Source organism: Drosophila innubila (genome assembly GCF_004354385.1).
Source record: "Drosophila innubila isolate TH190305 chromosome 3L unlocalized genomic scaffold, UK_Dinn_1.0 0_D_3L, whole genome shotgun sequence".
Taxonomy (NCBI): domain Eukaryota; kingdom Metazoa; phylum Arthropoda; class Insecta; order Diptera; family Drosophilidae; genus Drosophila; species Drosophila innubila.
Window position 1 is genome coordinate 7,762,287 of NW_022995376.1, and position 20,332 is coordinate 7,782,618.

The window sequence follows — 20,332 nt, forward strand, 5'->3', positions numbered from 1 at the left end:
AGTATGGTCTGCTTTCAGTTTGGCTTCGACATCAATTTAATTCTTTCTCTATCTCTCATCTTCATCTTCTTCTTGCTCTTTGCTATGGCCTCGAGTTATCTAAGAAGTGTTCTCCTTACAATCGTTATACGTACATCTCGTACTTTGTAATTAGACTCTCTTAATTAGTTGCTAACATGGCTTACAAAATAACTGTTATTATAATGCCAGAGTTGCCAATATATAATATTGTATGATCGCGTGTTGATCGCAATTTAATGAATTATTAACAGTGAACTTGTTTGTTGTTGTTTTCTTTATTTTTTTGTTCCTTTTCTTGGAGTCAGTCACCCAAACGTTTAATTAGTTTAAATTTTAAGTTGTGTAATTATTATTAGCTGTTCTTCTGTACAAATCGCTAAACTTAATTATTGTAACACTAAAATCTAATGCGACGTTTCTTTGTCTTCTCTGTGGACCTGTTGTGTATCTATGTTGCTGTTGTTGTTGTTTGTTGTTTGTTGGGCTTTTATTTTTGTCTCAATTGTTTAACTTGGCTATCTACGAATACAAACTGTAACTGTAATTGCTTTGTTTCTGTTTTCATAATTATTTTAATATTTTTGTTTTTATTTCTTATGTAAATTCATTTATTTGCTCTTTGTTTTATTGTTTAATTTGTTGCTAGTTTGTTGTTGTTGTTTCCTTTAGTGTAGGCAGTGTTTCATCATTCTTGGGTGTTGCTCTTGGGTTTTCTTTCTTTTGCTTCTTCGTCATCAATTTTCCTCGATTTTATTTTACATATCTCTTAAGTTTTAGCACAATATATTTTTGTTTTTTTTTTTTTGGTTTCCTTTATTTTGTTAGCTTTTCCAACAAAAAAAATAAGACATTTCTTATTTAATTTGCCGGCGCCACAATGAAAACAGTTTTTCTTTAAGTTTTGTTTTTTACATAATAACAAAATCCAAATTATAATTAGCAATGAAAAGTAAAAAAGTAAATCATGCACATTAACAAATAAGTTTTACAATCCAAACAAATATTTATCTTTATATATTTATATTTAGTTTTCTTGCTTAAATCGCATACAAACATTTTCGTTAGCTAAATATTTGTTGCATTTGCTCTCTTTTTATCATAGTTATATTTTTTATTGTATTATAATTTAGTTGGTTTTCTTTTCTTTTCCTTTTTTTTTAACAAAAATAATTGCTTTTGAGGTATTTTCTTTTTGTTTATATAAATATGTTTTGTTTTTTTCTTGCATTTTATTTATACACATAACCATTATAAGTATTTAGTTTTTAGTCGTTCTCGTTTTCAATAGTTTGTTTATCATTTTTTGTTTTGTTTGTTTTTTATTTGTATTGTAGTTGTCTTGTCTTTTTGTAAACAATTCAAAGCACCTTTTGATTATATTTGACATTGTATTTTGTTTTCTTTTTTTATTTTTCTTCTGTTTTTTTTCTTCATATTTTTATTTTTTTATGCGATTTTTATTATTAGTTTGCAAATATCAATAATAAGAGGATAAACAAAAAACAACTGAAACAGAATATAATCAAAGTACATACACAATTTAAATTGTACATTCGTTTTTGTTCAATTTTTAGTTACTTTCTTATGTGTTTTTTGTTGTTGTTGTGGCAGCATTTAGTTTCTCAGTACACAATAATTATTGGATTTAAAATATAGCATCATCGGGGTTCAGTTTCATATTTTAACGACTTGACTATTATTTAGTTAATTTCATTTTTTGTATTATTCATTTTGCCGCTTTTGTTTTAAGAAATGCCTTATTTTGTTTTGTAGTTTGTAAAGAATCGAACAACTTTTAGGTAACATAACTAAGAAATTGTTGCGCAGCAACTGAAAGCGAGTTCTCCGCCGTTAGGATAAACAATCTATGAATAAAAATTAAACAAATTAATCAAGAAAACTCAATAAGTTGGCTATGTAAACATGCACCTTGACCAGCGTGGAAACCTTTTTTCAATATCGTTTCTTTTCATTAATATATTCATTTTTATTAAATTTAGCATTAGCATTATCATTATTGTGTTAGTTGTAAAGTGGGGATTGATTTTGCAGTCCTATAACTATGGTCACTATACACAGAGGTTACTCTTCTTTTCTTTTAAATGGCTAGACAAGAAATAATGAATTTAAAGCTTGACTCTAAACAACATATTGTTTTCATAATCATAATAAATGGTTCAGTTAAATCATTATAACTCTGCAACATAATTATAATTTTTGTCCTATGTATATAAGTTTATATATATATATCTATGTTTGTGTGTGTGTGAGTTTTGTGTGTGTATATGTATATAAAAAAATCAAAAAGTTGAAAGTGTACATTTGAACTAAATTGTTTAAACCTTTTTGCCTATAAGTATAAAATATAGTTAGTAAGTAGGTAAATATTTTACACAATTCTCGCTTTCCATCTAGATATTCTCGCTCTTGCTTCATTTCTCTCTCTTCATCCGTTCGCTCTCTAGCACTCTACATAGAGATATAGTTATATTCTATATATGTATAGTAAGCTATGGCTATAGCATATGTTATATATTAGATTATGTTATGTGTATGTCTCTAACTGTAGTATTTATGTATATCCAAACAAAACGTTCATCGTAGCTCTTTCGTCCCTCTCTTTCCTCTCTCTCTCGATCTATCATAACAAAAACAATCTGCTCTCTTTCGCTTCAATTTCTTCTCCCTCCAACTCTCGGACTGTTTCCTCCTTTGCCTTTTCGTCATTATAGTAACCTTAGACCATCGGCAGTCCCTGCTGCACATCCATCATCTCGTCCTGCGCTGGCGATGGGCGTGGCGCAAATGTTTGCATATGATGCGGATGTGGATGCTGATGTGGAGGCGTGGCACGGGCAAACATCGTCGAGCGTTGCATTACCATGGGCGCATTGGCGCCCATATTCGCATTCGCCGATGGGAACTGCAATCGAAAACTGTTGTCCGGATGCTGATGCTGTCGCGGAGTGCGACGTGGTGAACGTGCCGGCATTCTATTGGCCCGGTGCATATCCTCCAGTATCGATGGTGCGACATAGGTAAAACCCTGAAAAGGAGAACACAGAGTTTAATATATGATCATCTATACATTAATTTTATCTACTCAAAAGCCAGAAAAATAATAATTTCAAGTCTGACTCTTTCAAAAATTTATGAACTTCTGCATCAAGTAATTGTTAATGTTTATAAACTCATGGAAAAATGTTCCCATATTTAGGAGTTTTTCAGTCTTAATTAACAATTAATTAATTAAAATATAATTAATAATTATATTGAATTTTCCCAACAATTTTCCTCCCACCCCCGCATATCAAGTTAGCCCACTTGGTTTATCGTGTGCGCAATTGAATTTGGAGCAGGTGCCCCCTGGCGCATACTAATTCCCCGCCAGGGATTATGCAAGGCAACCAAACCAGCGACCAACTGACCCAACTGCCTATGTAACACATTTTGCATAATTTTCTTTCCGACAGCGCAAAACACACTAATTAAACTTTGACGAAATTCAAAAACCAAAAAATAAAAAATAATAATAATAAACAAAAATACAAATGCAATAAAATAATTAAAAAGCCGCCGGCTGTCGGTGTAAATTTATCCAGCACGCCACAAAAACAACATCGCCCCAATGGATGAATGAGGAGAAGCTGCACAAACGCGTGACGCGTCCAATTGGAATGGAATGAAAACTATACGTGAGCACAATGCTAATTGGAACCCCAATTTGGGAGCTGATCATATCACATCATACAATACACAATACCATACAATACCATTGCATGGTAGTCGATTGCTGTTGACCCACTAAACTAAAGTTGCGGGAGAATTATGAGAAAGTTCATAATAAAGCTTAAAGAGGTTCTAATTGTGGAAAGAAAGCATTCTCCGATTAGCAGACAGTGCTTTAAAGCTCTGCTTGTTAGATTGATTAACAAAAGTTTAAACTGTAAGCTTGTTAGTATCATATGCATTAAACTGTTCTTAGGAATATAACGAAAAACTTCTTATAAATTATATTATTATAGTAGATTTAATGGAGAAATTTTGTTGACCCTCAGGGACTTTCAGGGTTAATCTCAAAATAATGAAATTTATTTCAAAGTCAAATATTATCCAATATATCATAAAATTTTCATTTTTTTATTTTGTATGTAATCTAAATAATAATTTGAGTGCAGTTTCAGTGGCTTTCAAACGGAAATTAAACCATTGCTGTTATAATTTACAGCACTTTAAGCTCTTCTCTTGCCAATTGGCTAAAACAAACAAAACTCGACTACTATCGACCACGCAAATAAAAGCTAAAAAGGGCCGAAACGCACTTGCCGCATTTTATAAACAAATAAAGACAGACACACTAACAAACAACAACAGTGGCGCTGTTTTTGCTGCTCATGAGTTGCAATTAGCTGCTCATGGGCCAAAGCCAACAACAACAGCAGCAGCAACAACAACTTACGTTAAACTCTCTTCGTCTTTGGCCATGGCCACTTCTCAGTCACGTTCGTTGGCCAGTCTTAAAGTAACGTTCAAACTGTGCGCACGACAGCAGCAGGCAACAGAAGCAGAAGCAGACGACGATAAATAAAATCAACTTTCGTGTCGTGTAGAAAATTTCAAGCGGGCTTGTTCCCCAACCCACCCCACCCTCTGACTCGTCATCTCATACCGCTATGCTATTTATAAGGCGCGCAGTCGTGTCTTGTTGGAGAAAGGCTTAGCTGGGATTTGCACAAAAAAGCTCAGCAACAACAAATAAAGTTTAACATATAATTTCACTATGCAAACGCATTGACATTGATTCTTAAACGGAGCTTGCACAAGAGCTTTTGCCCTTCAGGGCTATCGACTTGTTCACACAAAAGAAGATCCAGAGTCCAAAATCAAACCAGTTCACAAAAAGCTTGCACTCGCTGTTTAAGAGAGAGGCAGACCCAGAGAGAGAGAGAGGGAGAGACGCGCAAGCGCACGTGCAGAAAGCGAGAGCGCAGCAGCGAACGCAGACGTCGCGTCGTCGCATGCTTAATTAGGACAAGAACTGTGTGGCGGCAGCGCAGTAGACGTCAACGCCTACGCCTACGTCAACGTCGCTGTCAAACTGCAATGGCTGTCAAACTGTGCGTGCGGAAATGTGTGAAAATGGTGTGACATTTAACATTGCATAATTTTCAATAAACTACTTAACAAAAATTCGTAACGAGTTGCTAACAATAACAGCATTTATCGTGCAAGAAATCTGTAATAAAAATTGGCAAACGTTCAAATTGTGTGAAAACAACAACAACAACAACAACAACAGTAAACACCATAAGTTTGTGGTCACTACAGAAATAAAAGCGCAGCTTTGTTCGCTTTTTGTGAATGAGCATAAACAATTGCAACAACAGCAACAGAAAATAAACAGTTACAAGAAGAAGAAAAAATTAGCAAGCTACGTGCGTTTTTTTTCTTATATTTTCTGTGAAATGTCCAAACAGTTGCAAATAAATTCACTCTCGTTGCTGCTGCTAATGGCGGCGGCAGCAGCGCTGCCTCAACAACAGCAACAACAACAACAGCAGCAGCAGCAACAACAACAACAGCCAGCAACTGTTGCAACAACAAGCATGACAACTAAACTAGTAAGTGCAACTGATGCAGTTGGCACTTTCATCGATAGCAACAACAATAACAACGAAGCAACCACTGTCTCCTTCGAGCAGCAACAACAACAAACATTGCAATATGCACATATAACGGCATTAGATAAAGAAGTAGGTATGCATACTGTATCTACTAGCAATGGACTCAGCTGATCAGCTTTAAACCGCATATCGAATACTCTTACTTCAAGCTCAATCATTAGTTTGTGATTGAAGTTGATAGATCAAAATGAATATAGAATTATTCTCTTAAAAATAATTCCCTAAATTTGGCATAAATTCACAAAAGCTTTAATTTTAGTTAGTATAATTGCAGTTAGTCAAGAAATAAATATTCACATAATTGTTTATTTCCTTTTAAAAAGTATTTTTTTTTAATTCTTCTAAAAATTATATAAAAATAGATTTTAGTGAAAGAATGTATTAGTAATAAACACAATTTCCACTTATTTTGAGACAATTTCAGATAGTTGTATTTTAGGATCATTAAAGGACATGCTTTGAGTTAAACTTTGTAAATACTAAATAAGGGTGACTAGCTTATTATAATAAGAAAAGAATCCAGATTGGGTTTTGTTTAAAAGTTCAGCTTAAGCAAACATTTTCAATTCACACACCTTCCAGAGCAGCCAAATTTCGAATATCATTTCTTTGTAGTGTTTTTTTTTTGTTGATGTTAAGTGAAATTTTCGACATGATTTACTTGGATGACCGACGACAACTTCGTCGCTGGCGTCACTCCATCAAAGTGCGTATTTATATGTAACGGCGGTAGCCAAAAAAAAATAACAATAACAAAGCCAACAACAAGCGTTTAATTTGCAAATTAGCCGCAGCACTAAAAACACCAACAACAACAACAACTACAACTTTAACGCTTTACAAGTACTGCAAGGGAAACGGGGAAGGGGCAGCAGGAAGGGGGAGGGGGTAACTTTTTGGGTGGCCGCTTCAAGTGTGTGAAAGTGAAATTTATTACACCTGAATATAAAAAACCAAACGAATTTAGAGCTAGACGTGGAGCAGATGCCGAACATTGACTGGTTTTTTAGTGTATATGTAGGTGTGTGTGTGTATAATGTGTGTGTGTTGTTTTGGGGCAGGTTGAGTAATTGCCTAAGCGTCCAAAAGCTAATTAAAATCAACTTTAAAAAAGTTAATTTCTTCTTTATAAAAACAGTTGAACGTTTGATCAAACAATGGGCGCCGATTGTTTGGCTGGCACCGGAGGAGAAATTCATGCCCCTGGGCGTGGAGGAGTTTCTGCAGCATGTGCATCCCATGGACAAGGATCGCAGCTTCACACCGGGCATGCCCTTCAGTGAGTACTCCACCAAATCACATTTGGTGACCAATTCCGAGATGGAGGATCTGCTGCAGAACGAGCAATCCTTCATCCATGGCCGAAATCCCAATGAGGCGCCAGTGCCCATCTATGGTGTGGTCACACTCTGTCCAGCACCGCCCAAGCGTCAGCCAGAAGTGGTGGCATTGCCACCAATGTCCAGCACACGGGGACCCTACATACCCGTGTCCATTGATCCGCTGGAGGAGCGCAATGACACGGTGCGACGTTCGTCGCGACTGTTTCCACTGTTCCAGCGTGTGAGGCGGGAGACACCTTCTATGCCGGAGTATGCACCACTGAGTGACTACGATCTGGTCATGGGAGAGACGCAGCTGGGAAGCGCAACGTTGCCAGAGCCTGCGACAGCGGAGCAGCAACAGGAGCTGGAACCAGATCTGGACAATGGGCTGCCAGTGAACAATTTTATAGCAAATCTGGCGGACAATGTCAAGTTCAGTGGTGGCCCCGATCTGGACGACAATCTCGAGGACAACAACATTGGCGATTCGCCAGCACATGAAACGCAGGGAATCAAGGGACATCTGCCTGGTTTCCATGTCACCTACTGGATGTTCTATCCCTACAGTCAGGGCAAAACCATGTGTACACTCAGTTTGGGTCCATTGGGACGAATACCCTTTCCGGCTGTCTATGGTTATTGTCTGGGCCACCGTCGGGACATTGGCAGCCACGTGGGCGACTGGGAGCACATGAGTCTGTACTTTAATGGCGACGCTGAGCCACAGGCCATGTATGTCTCGGCCCACGATGCGGGCGCCTATTACAGCTACAATCGTCTGACAGGCTCCTTTGAGTTCCGCCGCCAGGAGACACGCAAGGGCATCCTACAGCGTCCCAACTTCCCCAAAACAGTGACAACGTTCAAGAATCATCCCGTGCTCTTTGCCGCCAAGGGTTCTCATGGATTGTGGACTGCGCCGGGTAAGCATCGATTCGTTAAGGTGGCCAGACTATATGACATCAATGGCTTTGGCACGCCCTGGAACACTTGGAAGGCCGTCGACATAAGCTACAAGAATCTCAGATCCTATGGTGAGTACTATGCACTTAAGATGCAACTTCTTTCTAATGTTTGGTTTGTTGTCTTGGAACAGGTCGGTCGCTGGTTCCCGATTGGCTGACCTATCGAGGCAAGTGGGGTAATCCCAAGAGCAAATGTCATCCCTTTCGACGCATCGGTCTCAACTTTTGCGAGTTTACGGATGGACCCACAGGTATTCCTCTAAAGGAACCGCACTTTCAATGCGGTGCAGACTATCGCTGATTATAGAATGATGTCTTGTCTAGATTCTTCTTATCTGTCTAAAATTAAGTGTATATTTAAAAAAGTATTTATTGTGAAATTCCCGCCCGAAGGTTATCCCCAAAAAAGCATTAAAAATTGAAATAAGAAACATAAAGAACAATTGTTGGGTTTTTCTCTGAAGATGACAATCAAATAATATAAAGGGAAGTACGAAAATCAATAATCTATAATTAAAATTCCAAAGACTCTTTAGATTATAATTAAATTTAATTGCTGTACTTATCGACAGAAAAAATAACAAGAAAGTTACTTTTCGGCACTACTTGTTCCCATGACATTTGACTAAAATACACAATCTGCTAGTTTGGAAGCAGAAGAATCAACAAGCTATAAGTATAGACTTAAAAGAATTCTCTGAAGACTCTTCGGCTTTTAATTATAGTTAAATGATGTACTAATCAACGGGAAATTTTTTATAAGCATTAGGAGGAAACCTCAATTCGGTTAATAGTTTGAAGTTCGGGAGATAGTGACAAGGGGAAAGTATGGAAAAATTTGACAGTGATCCGAAAAAATTCAATTTTCCAATTTTGATGCAGAATTAAAATAGAGGTCAAATAATGAAAAAATTGATATTCCGCAAGGAAATCGGTTAAGATTTGACAAAGTTATGCTAGTTTGAAGTTTGGGATATAGTGACAAGGGGAATGTATGAAAAATTGGACAGTGATCCGAAAAAAATTTAATTTTCCAGTTTTGATGCAGAATTAAAATAGAGGCCAAATAATGAAAAAATTGATATTCCGCAAGGAAATCGGTTAAGATTTGACAAAGTTATGATAATTTGAAGTTTGGGAGATAGTGACAAGGGGAAAGTATGGAAAAATTTGACAGTGATTCGAAAAATAATCAATTTTCAAATTTTGATGCAGAATTATAATAGAGGTCAAATAATGAAAAAATTGATATTCCGCAAGAAAATCGGTTAAGATTTGACAAAGTTATGATAGTTTGAAGTTTGGGATATAGTGACAAGGGGAATGTATGAAAAATTGGACAGTGATCCGAAAAAAATTTAATTTTCCAGTTTTGATGCAGAATTAAAATAGAGGCCAAATAATGAAAAAATTGATATTCCGCAAGGAAATCGGTTAAGATTTGACAAAGTTATGATAATTTGAAGTTTGGGAGATAGTGACAAGGGGAGAGTATAGAAAAATTTGACAGTGATCCGAAAAAATTCAATTTTCCAATTTTGATGCAGAATTAAAATAGAGGTCAAATAATGAAAAAATTGATATTCCGCAAGGAAATCGGTTAAGATTTGACAAAGTTATGATAGTTTGAAGTTTTGGAGATAGTGACAAGGGGAATTTATGAAAAATTGGACAGTGATCCAAAAAAATTAATTTTCCAATTTTGATGCTAAATTAAAATAGAAAAGAATAAAATTAGAAAAACTAACAAGAAAGAAGAAACTTTGGGCACTAATCGTTCCCATGATCAACGGGACAATGAACATAAACCTTGGGAAGAAACCCTTATTCGGATGGTGATCATCGATATCATTAATATTCGTTTTCTATCTCTACTCACTTGGAAAATTAAATTGGCACTTTCGCTGAGCGTTGTATCGTCCGGTGAATCCACTGGAATTTGTCTTGTGAATCTCGTATCAAACTGGGAAACATCATCCTCGCTTCGCTGTTGAAATCAAAAGTTTAAGGATGTTATCCAAATTGAAACATATATCCAGATGTCAGCTTACCAGCAACGGTTTAATGGGCGGCTCTAAACGTCGGGCGACAACATCTTCCCAGTTGACATGCTTGAAGAATGGATGTATTTGTACGGCTGCCGCATCCTCGGGTCCGCTGCCCAGACGCAGTGGCTCCTGTCGCTTCATCAGGCGTCGCACCAGATCTCTGGCTTCGGGTGTGAGGTAGGCTGGCAGATTAAGCTTTGCTTTCAATATGGTCTCAATGGTTTTCTTCCTATTCTCGGCGGTAAATGGTGGCTATGCGATGAAATACATGAAAGATTAGCACAGCATTAGTTGGAGTCATTGTTAATACACTTACCACGCCTGTGAGCATGTCAAACATGAGTGCGCCTAGTGACCACCAGTCAACGGCTTTGCCATGGCCACTTCTGGTGAGGATTTCAGGTGCCCTGCAGATGATAAAAAGTGGTTCAAGTTTTAGATTTGATTTGCTAAATCAAGGATTAGGATCAGAAAATGCTTGGCGGGCGCGCACGCACATGTACTCAATTGTGCCGCAGAAGGTGTGGGTGACAATACCCTCTTGTATGTGCTCCTTGCACAGACCAAAATCTGTTAGCTTCACATGTCCCTGGGCATCTAGCAATATATTCTCTGGCTTCAGATCGCGATAAATAATGCCAAGTTTGTGTAAATGTCCCAATGCCAATATAATTTCGCTCAAATAGAAGCTGAAAAGCAAAATAGAGTTGATTAGTGTACATTTTATGGTAAATACAAGATTTGTTTACCATGTAGTGTCCTCCAAAAAGATGCCCTCGCGCTCCAAATGCATAAACAGCTCACCACCGCTCAGATACTCGAGTATCAGATACAGTTTACCGTCTGTTTGAAAGGCATACACCAGTTCCACGATAAACGGATGCTAAAAAGAATAAATCAGGTATTCTAAATAAAATTTATGAATATAAAAAATGATAGAACTGCAAGAAAATATTATCACGATATGTGAGACATTTGTAGAATTGTGTCACTTATTTTGATAATATTTTCATAATGAATGGGATGCACTAGAAAATTGGAAAACTATAAATTTGGGAATTGTTTTAAAAATTAAAATTCACATCTCTTAATGATCTCTCACCTTTACAGCCTCCAGTATGTTGCGTTCAGCTCGCGTGTGCGCCGTGTCCTTTTGATTGGTCACTATCGATGCCTTTTTGAGCACTTTCATAGCAAAATATTTGTTGGCATCACGTCCAGCGGTTTTACGCACCTGTTAACAAGATAATTTAAAGATTAATTGAAATATTTAAACACATTATGTGTTGATAACTTACCTGAAATACTTTGCCGTAACCACCTTTGCCCAAAACTTTCTTAAGCTCAAAGTCCTTGGGGCCCAATTTGATTTTGCCTGGATTGACATTCTCCTCCGAGAGCTGTATAGTCTCCTGGCCCTCATTGCTATACAGGGAAGAGGAGAACGAGCATTTAGTTACCTTATTAGTTTAGCAAGTGCTTAGATTGTCGCTGCTTTTGGTGTTTGCGTGGGAAATGGACAGCCCACGCGTTCTATAAATAAAACCATTGGCAAACACGCGCCAATTGGCGCCCCCAAACCCACCACTATCATCCCCAACCCACCAGCAACCCATCGCATCCACTCCATCATAGTATCGAGTGTTTGCACATTGGCTGGCTGCCTGGCATATTGCCCACTAGACAGGGCCAAACAACAGCTTGTTGGTAGTCAATTGTTAGTTGTAAACACTTCTGTCGACGACATATGACAGGAAAATAGAATAGATATAAGGTAGCTGCCTTATCAGTTTGCTAGTTGCGTCAGGTGTCCGTCTGTCTCTCTGTTTGTCTGTCTGTCTGTCTGTCTGGTGGCAATTAATATGTGTCCAGGCCAAGCCGATTATTATCCAAAACCAGTTACTACATATGGGGATTTCCCGATAACATTTGTTCGTCAGTTTTCCACAGAAGCCTATTGCAATCTCGAAACTGCTGTCTCATCTTCCGCCAGCGACATAACTTAAGCATTACTCACTCTTGATGTAGATTTATGCTCAATTCCGGTTCTAGATCAACCTGCAAGAGAGGGAGAGAGAGAGACAGAGAGAATAAGATAACAAGAGAGAATAAACAATATGTAAATGAGTCAGAAAACTTGAACAATTTGTCAGTAGTTCGTACTAATTGACCGAGAGATACTTTGAATGCTAAATTTAAGAGACGTAACCTAATTATATCGTAAATTTATTTTTTATTATCAAAAGGTGACATTTAATTTAGCAGCTGTGTGAAATTCTTCCTGGTTTGAAAACAGTTAAGAGAAAAATTGAAAAATAACATTATGATTATTATATGTTTAGAAAAATATAAAATAATAATAATATATCTTTTGATTTTAAAGAGATACTTGAATAGTGTTAATCAAGAATTATTGCAGGGCTTTTCAAGAGATTTTTGAAATATATTACGACTACCTGAAGCTGTGCAATGTGTCGTAATGCGAAAAATAAATATGTTTAAGATTTGCTCATATGAGAGAAAGTGTTTTGGGGCAAGAGAAATCGTTAAAAGCGGCAACGCCGACGCAGAACGATTTACAGTGAAATACTGCTTTTTAGCCAAATGCCTCTCTATATACAAGTTTATATACAACTACGAAACAGGCAGACACACTTCTCCACATACACACACACACACACACACACCTTCTCTTTAATGACAAACTAAAATTAGAACTCGGAACAATGCCAAATACTCTGCCACTGATGCTAATGCTGCTGCTGAGACGTTCACTTCTCTGATCTATGGGGGGATTTAGAGACTTGGTCTCGGACTCTACAAAGTTTCTATATATATTGAATTCTATGTGACGCCCGCATAAAGTAAAACCGATTTGGCCAAAGGGAAACTGGTTCAGCCTCGTCAAAATGCTGGCGCCGATTTCCAATTAACAAATCCATCATAATTTCCAGTGTCCACAAATCGAGGGCGGTTGCGTGAAAAAACCACAAGTATTTATGATAAAAATAAAAAATAAGTAAAATGGAAAACGAAACACTTCAGTTGCATTTTGAAAAGCTAGAAAATAAAGCAAACAAAAATGCACGCGCCGATCGTCTTGATTTCCAAGTTATTTCGACATTTTCTTCTACGTTTTTTTTCTTTTGTGTTTGGCCTTATCAGCAGGGATTTTATTTTTGTCGTTTTCTAATTTTTTATTATACGCTGATAAGAATTTGTGTTCCTTTTTTTAAGTGGGAGTTTAGCTTACAGCAATATGACAGACTACACAAATGTGTGTGTATTGGAAATTAACCCAGCAGCACTTTAAGGCGTGAAAAACCTAATGAAAACAACCTTTTTTCATTATACGATGATCAAATATAGAAGTTTAGAAGATAAGATAGAAAGTACAATTTGACTCAGCAAGAAGCAATAACTGATTAAGATTGATTATGCAGTCTTTTAGTGAAGGTTAAATATTTAATTTCCTCTATTTGCTTAATCATTATTTTCACAAAATATTTAATGGTAATTATGATGAAAAGTCTTAATTAACTGCTTAGTAATGAATTAAAAAGAGTAGTCTGGGGTATTAAACAAAAAAAGATGTTAGATATTAATTTATTTAAATTTTTCCTTTAAAATATTCTTTTATTTAACTCACAAAATGTTAGATCTTTATAAAGTTATAGTCTGATGAATATTATTTCTATTTATTATATATTATAGAGTTTTATTAGTTAACCACCAACAGCTAATAGTGTTATTATCGTTATTTTTTAGTTTATTATACGGGTTTCTAATTTATTATTGTTTTCGTCATTCTCTCGCTTAGCTATGTAAATCATGCAACTGAGATTTTATTGATAAATTGTCACGTTTTCCAGGGATTCACATAAGATTTGTATCAATCATTATTGAGGCCAGAGAATGAAAAGTTCGACTGGGTTCTTGCTCTATAGTTGTTGTAATTCAAAAGTTGATACCGTCAGCTGTGTGCGTGTGTGTGTGTGCATTGTTTGTAGTCATAAATATATGTACATTTGTAGGTATGACGGTGTGTGAGCAATTGATAATGATTATTTTGAAGGACATTTGTTTAGTTTGATTGCTTAATATCGGAAGACATTAGTTCGAAGAATATTTAGCGATAATGATATAGAAACTGTTTCTGTTTCATAAGGGGGCAATTCAACTAAAGATGTTGAATAACCTGATGACGCCACATTCCCCTCTCTCAGTGTCTCTGTGATGGACTTTTGCGCAGCAGACAAGCTACAGAGTTCAGCTCCCTAACAGTCAGAGAAATTCCGAATATTTGTGGCCAGCTGCGCCTTTGAAGGCGCAGACAAAGCGAAGGTAAACAAAGAGGGAAAAGTCTTGAATGCTGTATGCAGAGATGAAGAAGGAGGAAGAGGAGTGGGAGTGGGATGGCTTTGCTGTTGCGCAGTTTATTTTAGTTGTATTTTACTACTCACATCATCCAATTCGATCCTGTCGTCATCCGAATCTCGGGCTTTGTCATCCTCGTGCAGCTCGAGATCGAAGAGTTCACTTGGATCACTCACGTCCGCCATTTGTCGTTGTGTTTGTTGTTGTCGTCGTCGTCACTCCACTACACACACAAGCACACGCACGGGCACGTTCACATGCACACGCACACACAAGCGCAAACACAGGCAAACACTTTGCTATGACTTTGTTGCTGCTTCTGCTGCTGAAACAATACGGAAACAGCCCAGCGAGACAGCGACTGCGGCGGCGACGAGACACACAGAGACGCAAAGAGAGACGCAGAGCGTTTCTTGGCAATGCTGCGATTTTTGATTTAGATTTTTAGTATTTGCTTTCAGTTGATTCCACCAGGTGCGGGGGAACTTTACGTTGCCCCGAAGGTTATTTGTTTATTAGTTAATAGAATATGAATGGAATCGGAGGCGCAGCAGCAGCAGCGGAGCGCCAATGCCAGAGCCACACAATGCCAATATATACACACTCTCACACACACGCGACGGAGACGCGACCATGAGACAGACGCATACAGAGGAGACGCACGCTAGTTGCTTGCCACACGACAGGGAGCCCACACGCGCGCTCAACTAGTAATGTTCGAATTAAGTTAAATGTAATCTGATAATAATTAAAATGCACTTTTTCTTTGTTTGCAACCAAAGAAGAACACGAGGTTGTAGAGTTTTTTTTCTGTTTTGTAAACTAATGTTGCCACTCCAGTAAAAATTTACGATCTGGTTTAATTTTTATACCTTTGCAAACCAATGTTGCCACATTCCGGGAAAAAACAATTGCCGATAGCTTGAACGTCTGGCAGCCCTCCAATTTTATAAAATGTGTAAAGAAGCTGGCAGCACGCGGAATTGCGCGAGCGATTTAAAAATCTAACAAATAATTGTTAAAAAGAGAACTAAAAGCAATTATCTAGTTTCGAGTTTAATTTGGATGTCATAGTTGATCTCACTGTCAAAAATTGTCAGTCGCGCAGTTAAAAATAAGAGTTTAATTTTAGTATTGCAATGAAAAATATTATTATTATTTAAACTATATCATTGAATGAATGAATTTCGTGATGAATTTTGTGAGGAAAGAACTTAAATTGAAATAAATTTTTGTTATCAATTATATTAAAATATAAATCACATTTATAAATTTAAAACATTTATATTCAATCTCCTTTCGGCGATCTATTCTTCATCCCCCAAAAATCCTAGGTCCTCGGTATCAGTCTCTTTCTTCAACAAGTTATCAAAATCAACATTACGCACAATATTCTCTGTCGGTTTCTCACCAACCCAGTCAAGTTGTATACTCTGGATGAAATTCATGAAATCAGAATACGTAATGCTGTGTTTATATGGATAAATAAGACGTGGCAAATGATATGGACTCTTCGGATTAAATATCCATCGGCGAGGATGTATAAATCTTTGAATTCTCTCCTCTGTGTCATCTTCTGACTCGTTTTGCATGAAAAGACTTATGTAGGACATGGCATTATATAGCATTATTTTTATATCCGCATCCTTACGAAGTTGTAAAAGCACATATTCCGCACAATTAATACCCTGGGATTCATGATAAGCCGTTTCTTCTCGAATGGCAAACAATGTGGACATCGACATATATGGAAAGCGTATGCACTCCATAATTGCCTTTATATGGGGCAATCGTTCAGTTGAATTATAGCTTATCCATCGAATTGCCGCGAAGAATACTTCAACTTCACTGTTTACCCCAATTGAATCGAGTTTAAGCAAACTGTTAAGTTGAACGAGAGTCAGTTTAAGGAAAGACTCAGTCCCGACCATGGGCAAAAAATAGAAGCGGATGCGGCTCAGCATGACATAACGCAATTGATCCAGTTCGGACAGATTACTGGCTTCCCAAAACAACTCAAATGCGATCTTTTCGCGCACATTTGGTTTACTGAACAGTTTCCAACATTCTTCAACTACAAGATCGATTTTAAGATACTTTGCTGCTTGCATCACCTTGACAGCTTTTCGAAGTTTGATAGCAGTTTTTTTTCGCATCCAGTTGTAAATTACCTTAAAGGCATTCGGTGGTACATCACGTTCATCAAATTTGAAATTATTTACATCCCATTTTTGATTGGCGAACCACGGGGAATAAACTTTGAGAAGACTGGGTATGCAGTGAAAGATGCGAGATCCAATCTCAATACACATATAAGCTCCTTTATTATTTGTTAGCATATCATCTACAATATCTGTTAAAGGTACTTTTTCTGGCACATTGAACAAACATATGGGTTTTTCTTTGAATTCCAAAAACTCAAAAATCGATTTTTTAGGCACTTCAACTTTTATTGTACCTGACGCGTATTCATAATCGGTAAAAGTCTTCCACATGTCTTCTGGATCGACGCGCATTGTTGAAGATGAATCCAAGGATACCTTTTTAATTTTCGTCTCATCTGAAATATCAGAATCATCAGAATCATATTCAGAAGATGTAGTTGATTCGGAACATAAAAATCTTCCAATTGATAAACTTGTTTCGGGTATTTCGGTTCTCTCAGATATACTAATTATATCACTCATATCAGATGTTTCAGATATGTCAGTTGTTTCACATTTCTTTTCAGACACACCATCTTTCTTACAATTTTGAGATGTCTCAGCCGTTTTAGACACTTCCCCAGTTTTAATTGCTCCAGAGGTTAGCGTTCTTTTCGTTGTTTTAGTTAATTCAGGTGATCCAAATGCATTAAGTTTTTTGCCAATCCAAATAATCGAATTACAGCTTCCACTCGATGAATCACTCGATTCACTACAGTTTCCTTCCATCGATAAGTTTTTTAATTTATTGATTTGCGGTATATTGGAATTCTATATTCTCTTTTTATTTTTACATATATTAGTGATTTAAAATAATTTAACGACCAAGTGTCTGTGTCAAATACAAAATATTATTGTTTTACTTAATTTTCAATACTGACAACACAATCAATACGTTGGGGGTTTATCAGTGTAATAAATAATAAAGTTTGGTAACCCAACTTTGTCAAAACTTAACATATTTCCTTACGGCATGCCAATTTTATATTCAAAAAACGGATAATTGAAAATAAATAATCTATCAAGGTAAATGACTCTTTTCTGGGAACCAAGGCAGTTACACGTTCAATTGAACTGAACTAAATGACCTGAAACCAAAGACTAAGTTCGCTTGTTCACTTAAGTGATTAGTTCAATTGAACCTAATTTGCACGCTAGCAAAGCAAAAGTGCAGAGAAATAGAATTTTTCATTATAAAGAGACCAATTATTAAAGTGGAAATCAAAATGTGCACCGGCGGTTCTCCTAGCAGCAATGGTTCCCAAGCCGGCGATAGCACCGAGACCGAGCAACAACCGCCAGCAACGCAACAACAGGAACAGACTCTGAGAAGAGCCATTGAAGCATCCACGACAGAAGAGATTCTTGCTGAATATGGTGAAAATTTGAAGCTTTTAACATTGAATTCGCAAGTTGCCGAGCTGCTGACCATTATCCGGGATAAGTAAGTGCTTGCCACTTGCTGTCCTTGTCTATTTATCCAACGTGCGACTCTTTTTGTAGAAACACCTCGCGTAGCGATTTTAAATTTTATGCTGACCGGCTAATTCGGTTGGTCATCGAGGAATCTCTTAATCAGCTGCCCTACACTGACTGCGACGTGGAGACGCCCACGGGTGCCATTTATGAGGGCCTTAAATACCGTTCCGGTAACTGCGGCGTATCCATTATACGTTCCGGCGAGGCCATGGAGCAGGGATTGCGAGATTGCTGTCGCTCCATACGCATTGGCAAGATCTTGGTCGAATCGGATGCTAATACACACGAGGCACGCGTGGTGTATGCCCGATTTCCCGATGACATTGGCAGCCGCCAAGTGCTGCTCATGTATCCCATAATGTCCACTGGGAATACAGTGCTGCAGGCTGTCAATGTGCTGAGGGAACATGGTGTGCCCGAGAAGTGCATCATACTGTCGAACCTGTTCTGCACACCTGTCGCCGCACGCACCGTGGTCAATGCGTTTCCTAAAATGAAGATTCTCACCTCTGAGCTGCACCCAGTGGCGCCCAATCACTTTGGCCAGAAATACTTTGGTACTGACTAGATAGGCAGTCACGGCAGTCAACAAGACTTGACAACTAAGCTCTGCTTAGGATAGGTAGTGTGTGTTAGTCTTCGATTACTTACCACTCCTCCAAATAACCAAATTACCATTTTGACCAACTAACTTGAACTTTTGTTGAAAGTTTTGCATGGCTTTTTACTAACTGTTCTTTCTTTTCTTTAGATGATGAATTGGAGGAGGAGGATCCCCAACTACTATCAAATATTATATTTAATTAGCGTTTTAAAATTTGGTTTTTAATGAAAAATCGCAAAGATACGTGACTTGTTAAACTTATGTAAATACAAACAGAATAAATATTATATATAATCACTTAGGAGCTCATTTTATAGTTGACCACCGTGTCCACCTTGTGCAATCCGGTCGAAAAGGAACGCAATTGGACGGCCTGTGCATTTTGTATGAAGACAGCGCCAGTTTCGTCCCACTGTGCTGGTATTTCGGTATTTTGTAGCGTATGAATCATTACATCAAAAGTGCAAATGCAGTCGAGCAGCGGTAAATAGCTGACGGTAGCCGATATCTGTCTCATCACATCCCGAATCTCGTTCTGGATGCGACTCAGTTGCTTGGAGGATGTCAGCTTGGTAGGATCACCCTGTTCCCCGTCACCAGACTCGGCCTGCATTTTAAAGTCCCAACACTCGAGCACTTCCTTGGTATGAGCATTGGTTATGACCATCGAGATTTTGTTAATCATATTCTTGGACAGCCATTCTGTGATCGGAGATCGGATCAATTAAGCATCATTTCAGAAGTGTGCTCATTAAACTAACCTTCAGTTTGTGCCAAAACGTTCTGCAAAAAGGTGGTGATCTTTGGATCCTTGGACATGAGAATGGTCAGCCCGTATTGCTGTGTGTTGTCAAAGTTCTCCGCTGGATATATGCCACGTTGGAACAATATCGAATTGATGCCATACTCTAATTTGCAATAAACAAAGGCAGAGACAGAAGACAAGAGACGCCATAATGCAAGCGCGCGATTAATAAGCGTCGGTTTAGACGTTGTTCTTGTCATACTTACTTAGATACTCGACGATTATCTGTGCTGAGCCCTTTAATGTAATGCAATTCTTAGTTGCTTGAGCTGTAGACATACTGTGATGTTATTTTTTGATCGCAATGGCAAATAAAATTTTTTTTTTTACAAATTAAAGCCGCTCGTTTTTGAAGCTCTTTTCAGTGAAGACGGTCGACGAACGGGGCTGCCACCTTGGACTCAAAACATGGTGTGGCAGCCTTGGTTATCGGAAAGAGGTTCATCTCATTTTCAGGTCAAATTGCCAAACAGAGTTTTTGGTAAGCTTTGTGAGCTAGAATCTTAATATAGAATTAGCTCAATATGCTTTAAATAAGTTCACATTTAAATTGCACGCTGAAACCATTTTACCATCTGGAATTGGCGTTGATCGTGTTATTCACAATAAGTTCGATTAGTCTTCGATTCGATTCGTTCATTTGATTTTGAGCGATCGAACTAGTGGCAAAAGCTCATTTATTCGATTTCCTGTAAATAATAAGTAATCGATAAGTTTACTGGTTCTGAAAATACCAAAAATCGGCGCGCGTTTTTTTTTTATTTCAAGAATTGTTTAGTTTATGCAATATATATTAATTACACTGTGCAAGTCAAAAAAA

At 37.5% G+C, this 20,332-nt stretch overlaps 5 protein-coding genes across 8 annotated transcripts; 2 read left to right on the plus strand and 3 right to left on the minus strand.

The window, feature by feature from the left end:
- Positions 1-1,002: 1,002 nt before the first annotated feature.
- Positions 1,003-14,605, minus strand: LOC117788946 (ribosomal protein S6 kinase beta-1). The gene is made up of 10 exons (XM_034627901.1): positions 14,507-14,605; positions 12,061-12,101; positions 11,342-11,468; positions 11,146-11,277; positions 10,793-10,926; positions 10,541-10,732; positions 10,360-10,450; positions 10,047-10,295; positions 9,875-9,982; positions 1,003-3,067 (listed from the first exon to the last, which is right to left on the minus strand). Exons 1-10 carry the CDS (start codon positions 14,603-14,605, stop codon positions 2,759-2,761), a joined length of 1,482 nt encoding a protein of 493 aa, XP_034483792.1. The 3' UTR covers positions 1,003-2,758.
- LOC117788941 lies at positions 4,712-8,439 on the plus strand. Its single transcript, XM_034627894.1, has 3 exons — positions 4,712-5,778; positions 6,844-8,064; positions 8,127-8,439. The coding sequence occupies exons 1-3, from the start codon at positions 5,487-5,489 to the stop codon at positions 8,294-8,296; spliced, it is 1,683 nt and encodes a 560-aa protein (XP_034483785.1). The 5' UTR covers positions 4,712-5,486; the 3' UTR covers positions 8,297-8,439.
- A 1,040-nt stretch (positions 14,606-15,645) lies between the features above and the next one.
- LOC117788942 lies at positions 15,646-17,461 on the minus strand. The gene has a single exon (XM_034627895.1). It carries the CDS (start codon positions 17,351-17,353, stop codon positions 15,728-15,730), a length of 1,626 nt encoding a protein of 541 aa, XP_034483786.1. The 5' UTR covers positions 17,354-17,461; the 3' UTR covers positions 15,646-15,727.
- A 299-nt stretch (positions 17,462-17,760) lies between these two features.
- On the plus strand, positions 17,761-19,008 carry LOC117788963 (uracil phosphoribosyltransferase homolog). Of its 4 annotated transcripts, none has more exons than XR_004617808.1 (3): positions 17,761-18,068; positions 18,128-18,734; positions 18,855-19,008. XR_004617808.1 is itself a non-coding variant. In XM_034627923.1 (3 exons), the coding sequence occupies exons 1-3, from the start codon at positions 17,851-17,853 to the stop codon at positions 18,908-18,910; spliced, it is 807 nt and encodes a 268-aa protein (XP_034483814.1). In that variant the 5' UTR covers positions 17,761-17,850; the 3' UTR covers positions 18,911-19,008. The 4 variants fall into 4 exon arrangements, 1 of the variants encoding a protein (XP_034483814.1); XR_004617809.1 differs by having other exon boundaries at positions 18,128-18,728; XR_004617807.1 differs by having other exon boundaries at positions 18,128-18,725.
- LOC117788969 (mitotic spindle assembly checkpoint protein MAD2A) lies at positions 18,907-19,889 on the minus strand. The gene is made up of 3 exons (XM_034627928.1): positions 19,719-19,889; positions 19,469-19,615; positions 18,907-19,409 (listed from the first exon to the last, which is right to left on the minus strand). Exons 1-3 carry the CDS (start codon positions 19,789-19,791, stop codon positions 19,006-19,008), a joined length of 624 nt encoding a protein of 207 aa, XP_034483819.1. The 5' UTR covers positions 19,792-19,889; the 3' UTR covers positions 18,907-19,005.
- Positions 19,890-20,332: the final 443 nt, after the last annotated feature.

Coding starts and splice junctions, on each gene's coding strand:
- LOC117788946 (XM_034627901.1), bottom strand. CDS start 14,605: ATGGCGGACGTGAGTGATCCAAGTGAACTCTTCGATCTCGAGCTGCAC. Junction 10,733..10,792: donor TTTTTGGAGGACACTACATG/GTAAACAAATCT, acceptor TTTGCTTTTCAG/CTTCTATTTGAGCGAAATTA. Junction 10,451..10,540: donor TGCGGCACAATTGAGTACAT/GTGCGTGCGCGC, acceptor TATCATCTGCAG/GGCACCTGAAATCCTCACCA.
- LOC117788941 (XM_034627894.1), top strand. CDS start 5,487: ATGTCCAAACAGTTGCAAATAAATTCACTCTCGTTGCTGCTGCTAATG. Junction 5,779..6,843: donor GGCATTAGATAAAGAAGTAG/GTATGCATACTG, acceptor TTATAAAAACAG/TTGAACGTTTGATCAAACAA. Junction 8,065..8,126: donor CAAGAATCTCAGATCCTATG/GTGAGTACTATG, acceptor GTCTTGGAACAG/GTCGGTCGCTGGTTCCCGAT.
- LOC117788963 (XM_034627923.1), top strand. CDS start 17,851: ATGTGCACCGGCGGTTCTCCTAGCAGCAATGGTTCCCAAGCCGGCGAT. Junction 18,069..18,127: donor CTGACCATTATCCGGGATAA/GTAAGTGCTTGC, acceptor CTCTTTTTGTAG/AAACACCTCGCGTAGCGATT. Junction 18,661..18,854: donor CTTTGGCCAGAAATACTTTG/GTACTGACTAGA, acceptor TCTTTTCTTTAG/ATGATGAATTGGAGGAGGAG.
- LOC117788942 (XM_034627895.1), bottom strand. CDS start 17,353: ATGGAAGGAAACTGTAGTGAATCGAGTGATTCATCGAGTGGAAGCTGT.
- LOC117788969 (XM_034627928.1), bottom strand. CDS start 19,791: ATGTCTACAGCTCAAGCAACTAAGAATTGCATTACATTAAAGGGCTCA. Junction 19,616..19,718: donor GATAATCGTCGAGTATCTAA/GTAAGTATGACA, acceptor ATTGCAAATTAG/AGTATGGCATCAATTCGATA. Junction 19,410..19,468: donor CGTTTTGGCACAAACTGAAG/GTTAGTTTAATG, acceptor CTCCGATCACAG/AATGGCTGTCCAAGAATATG.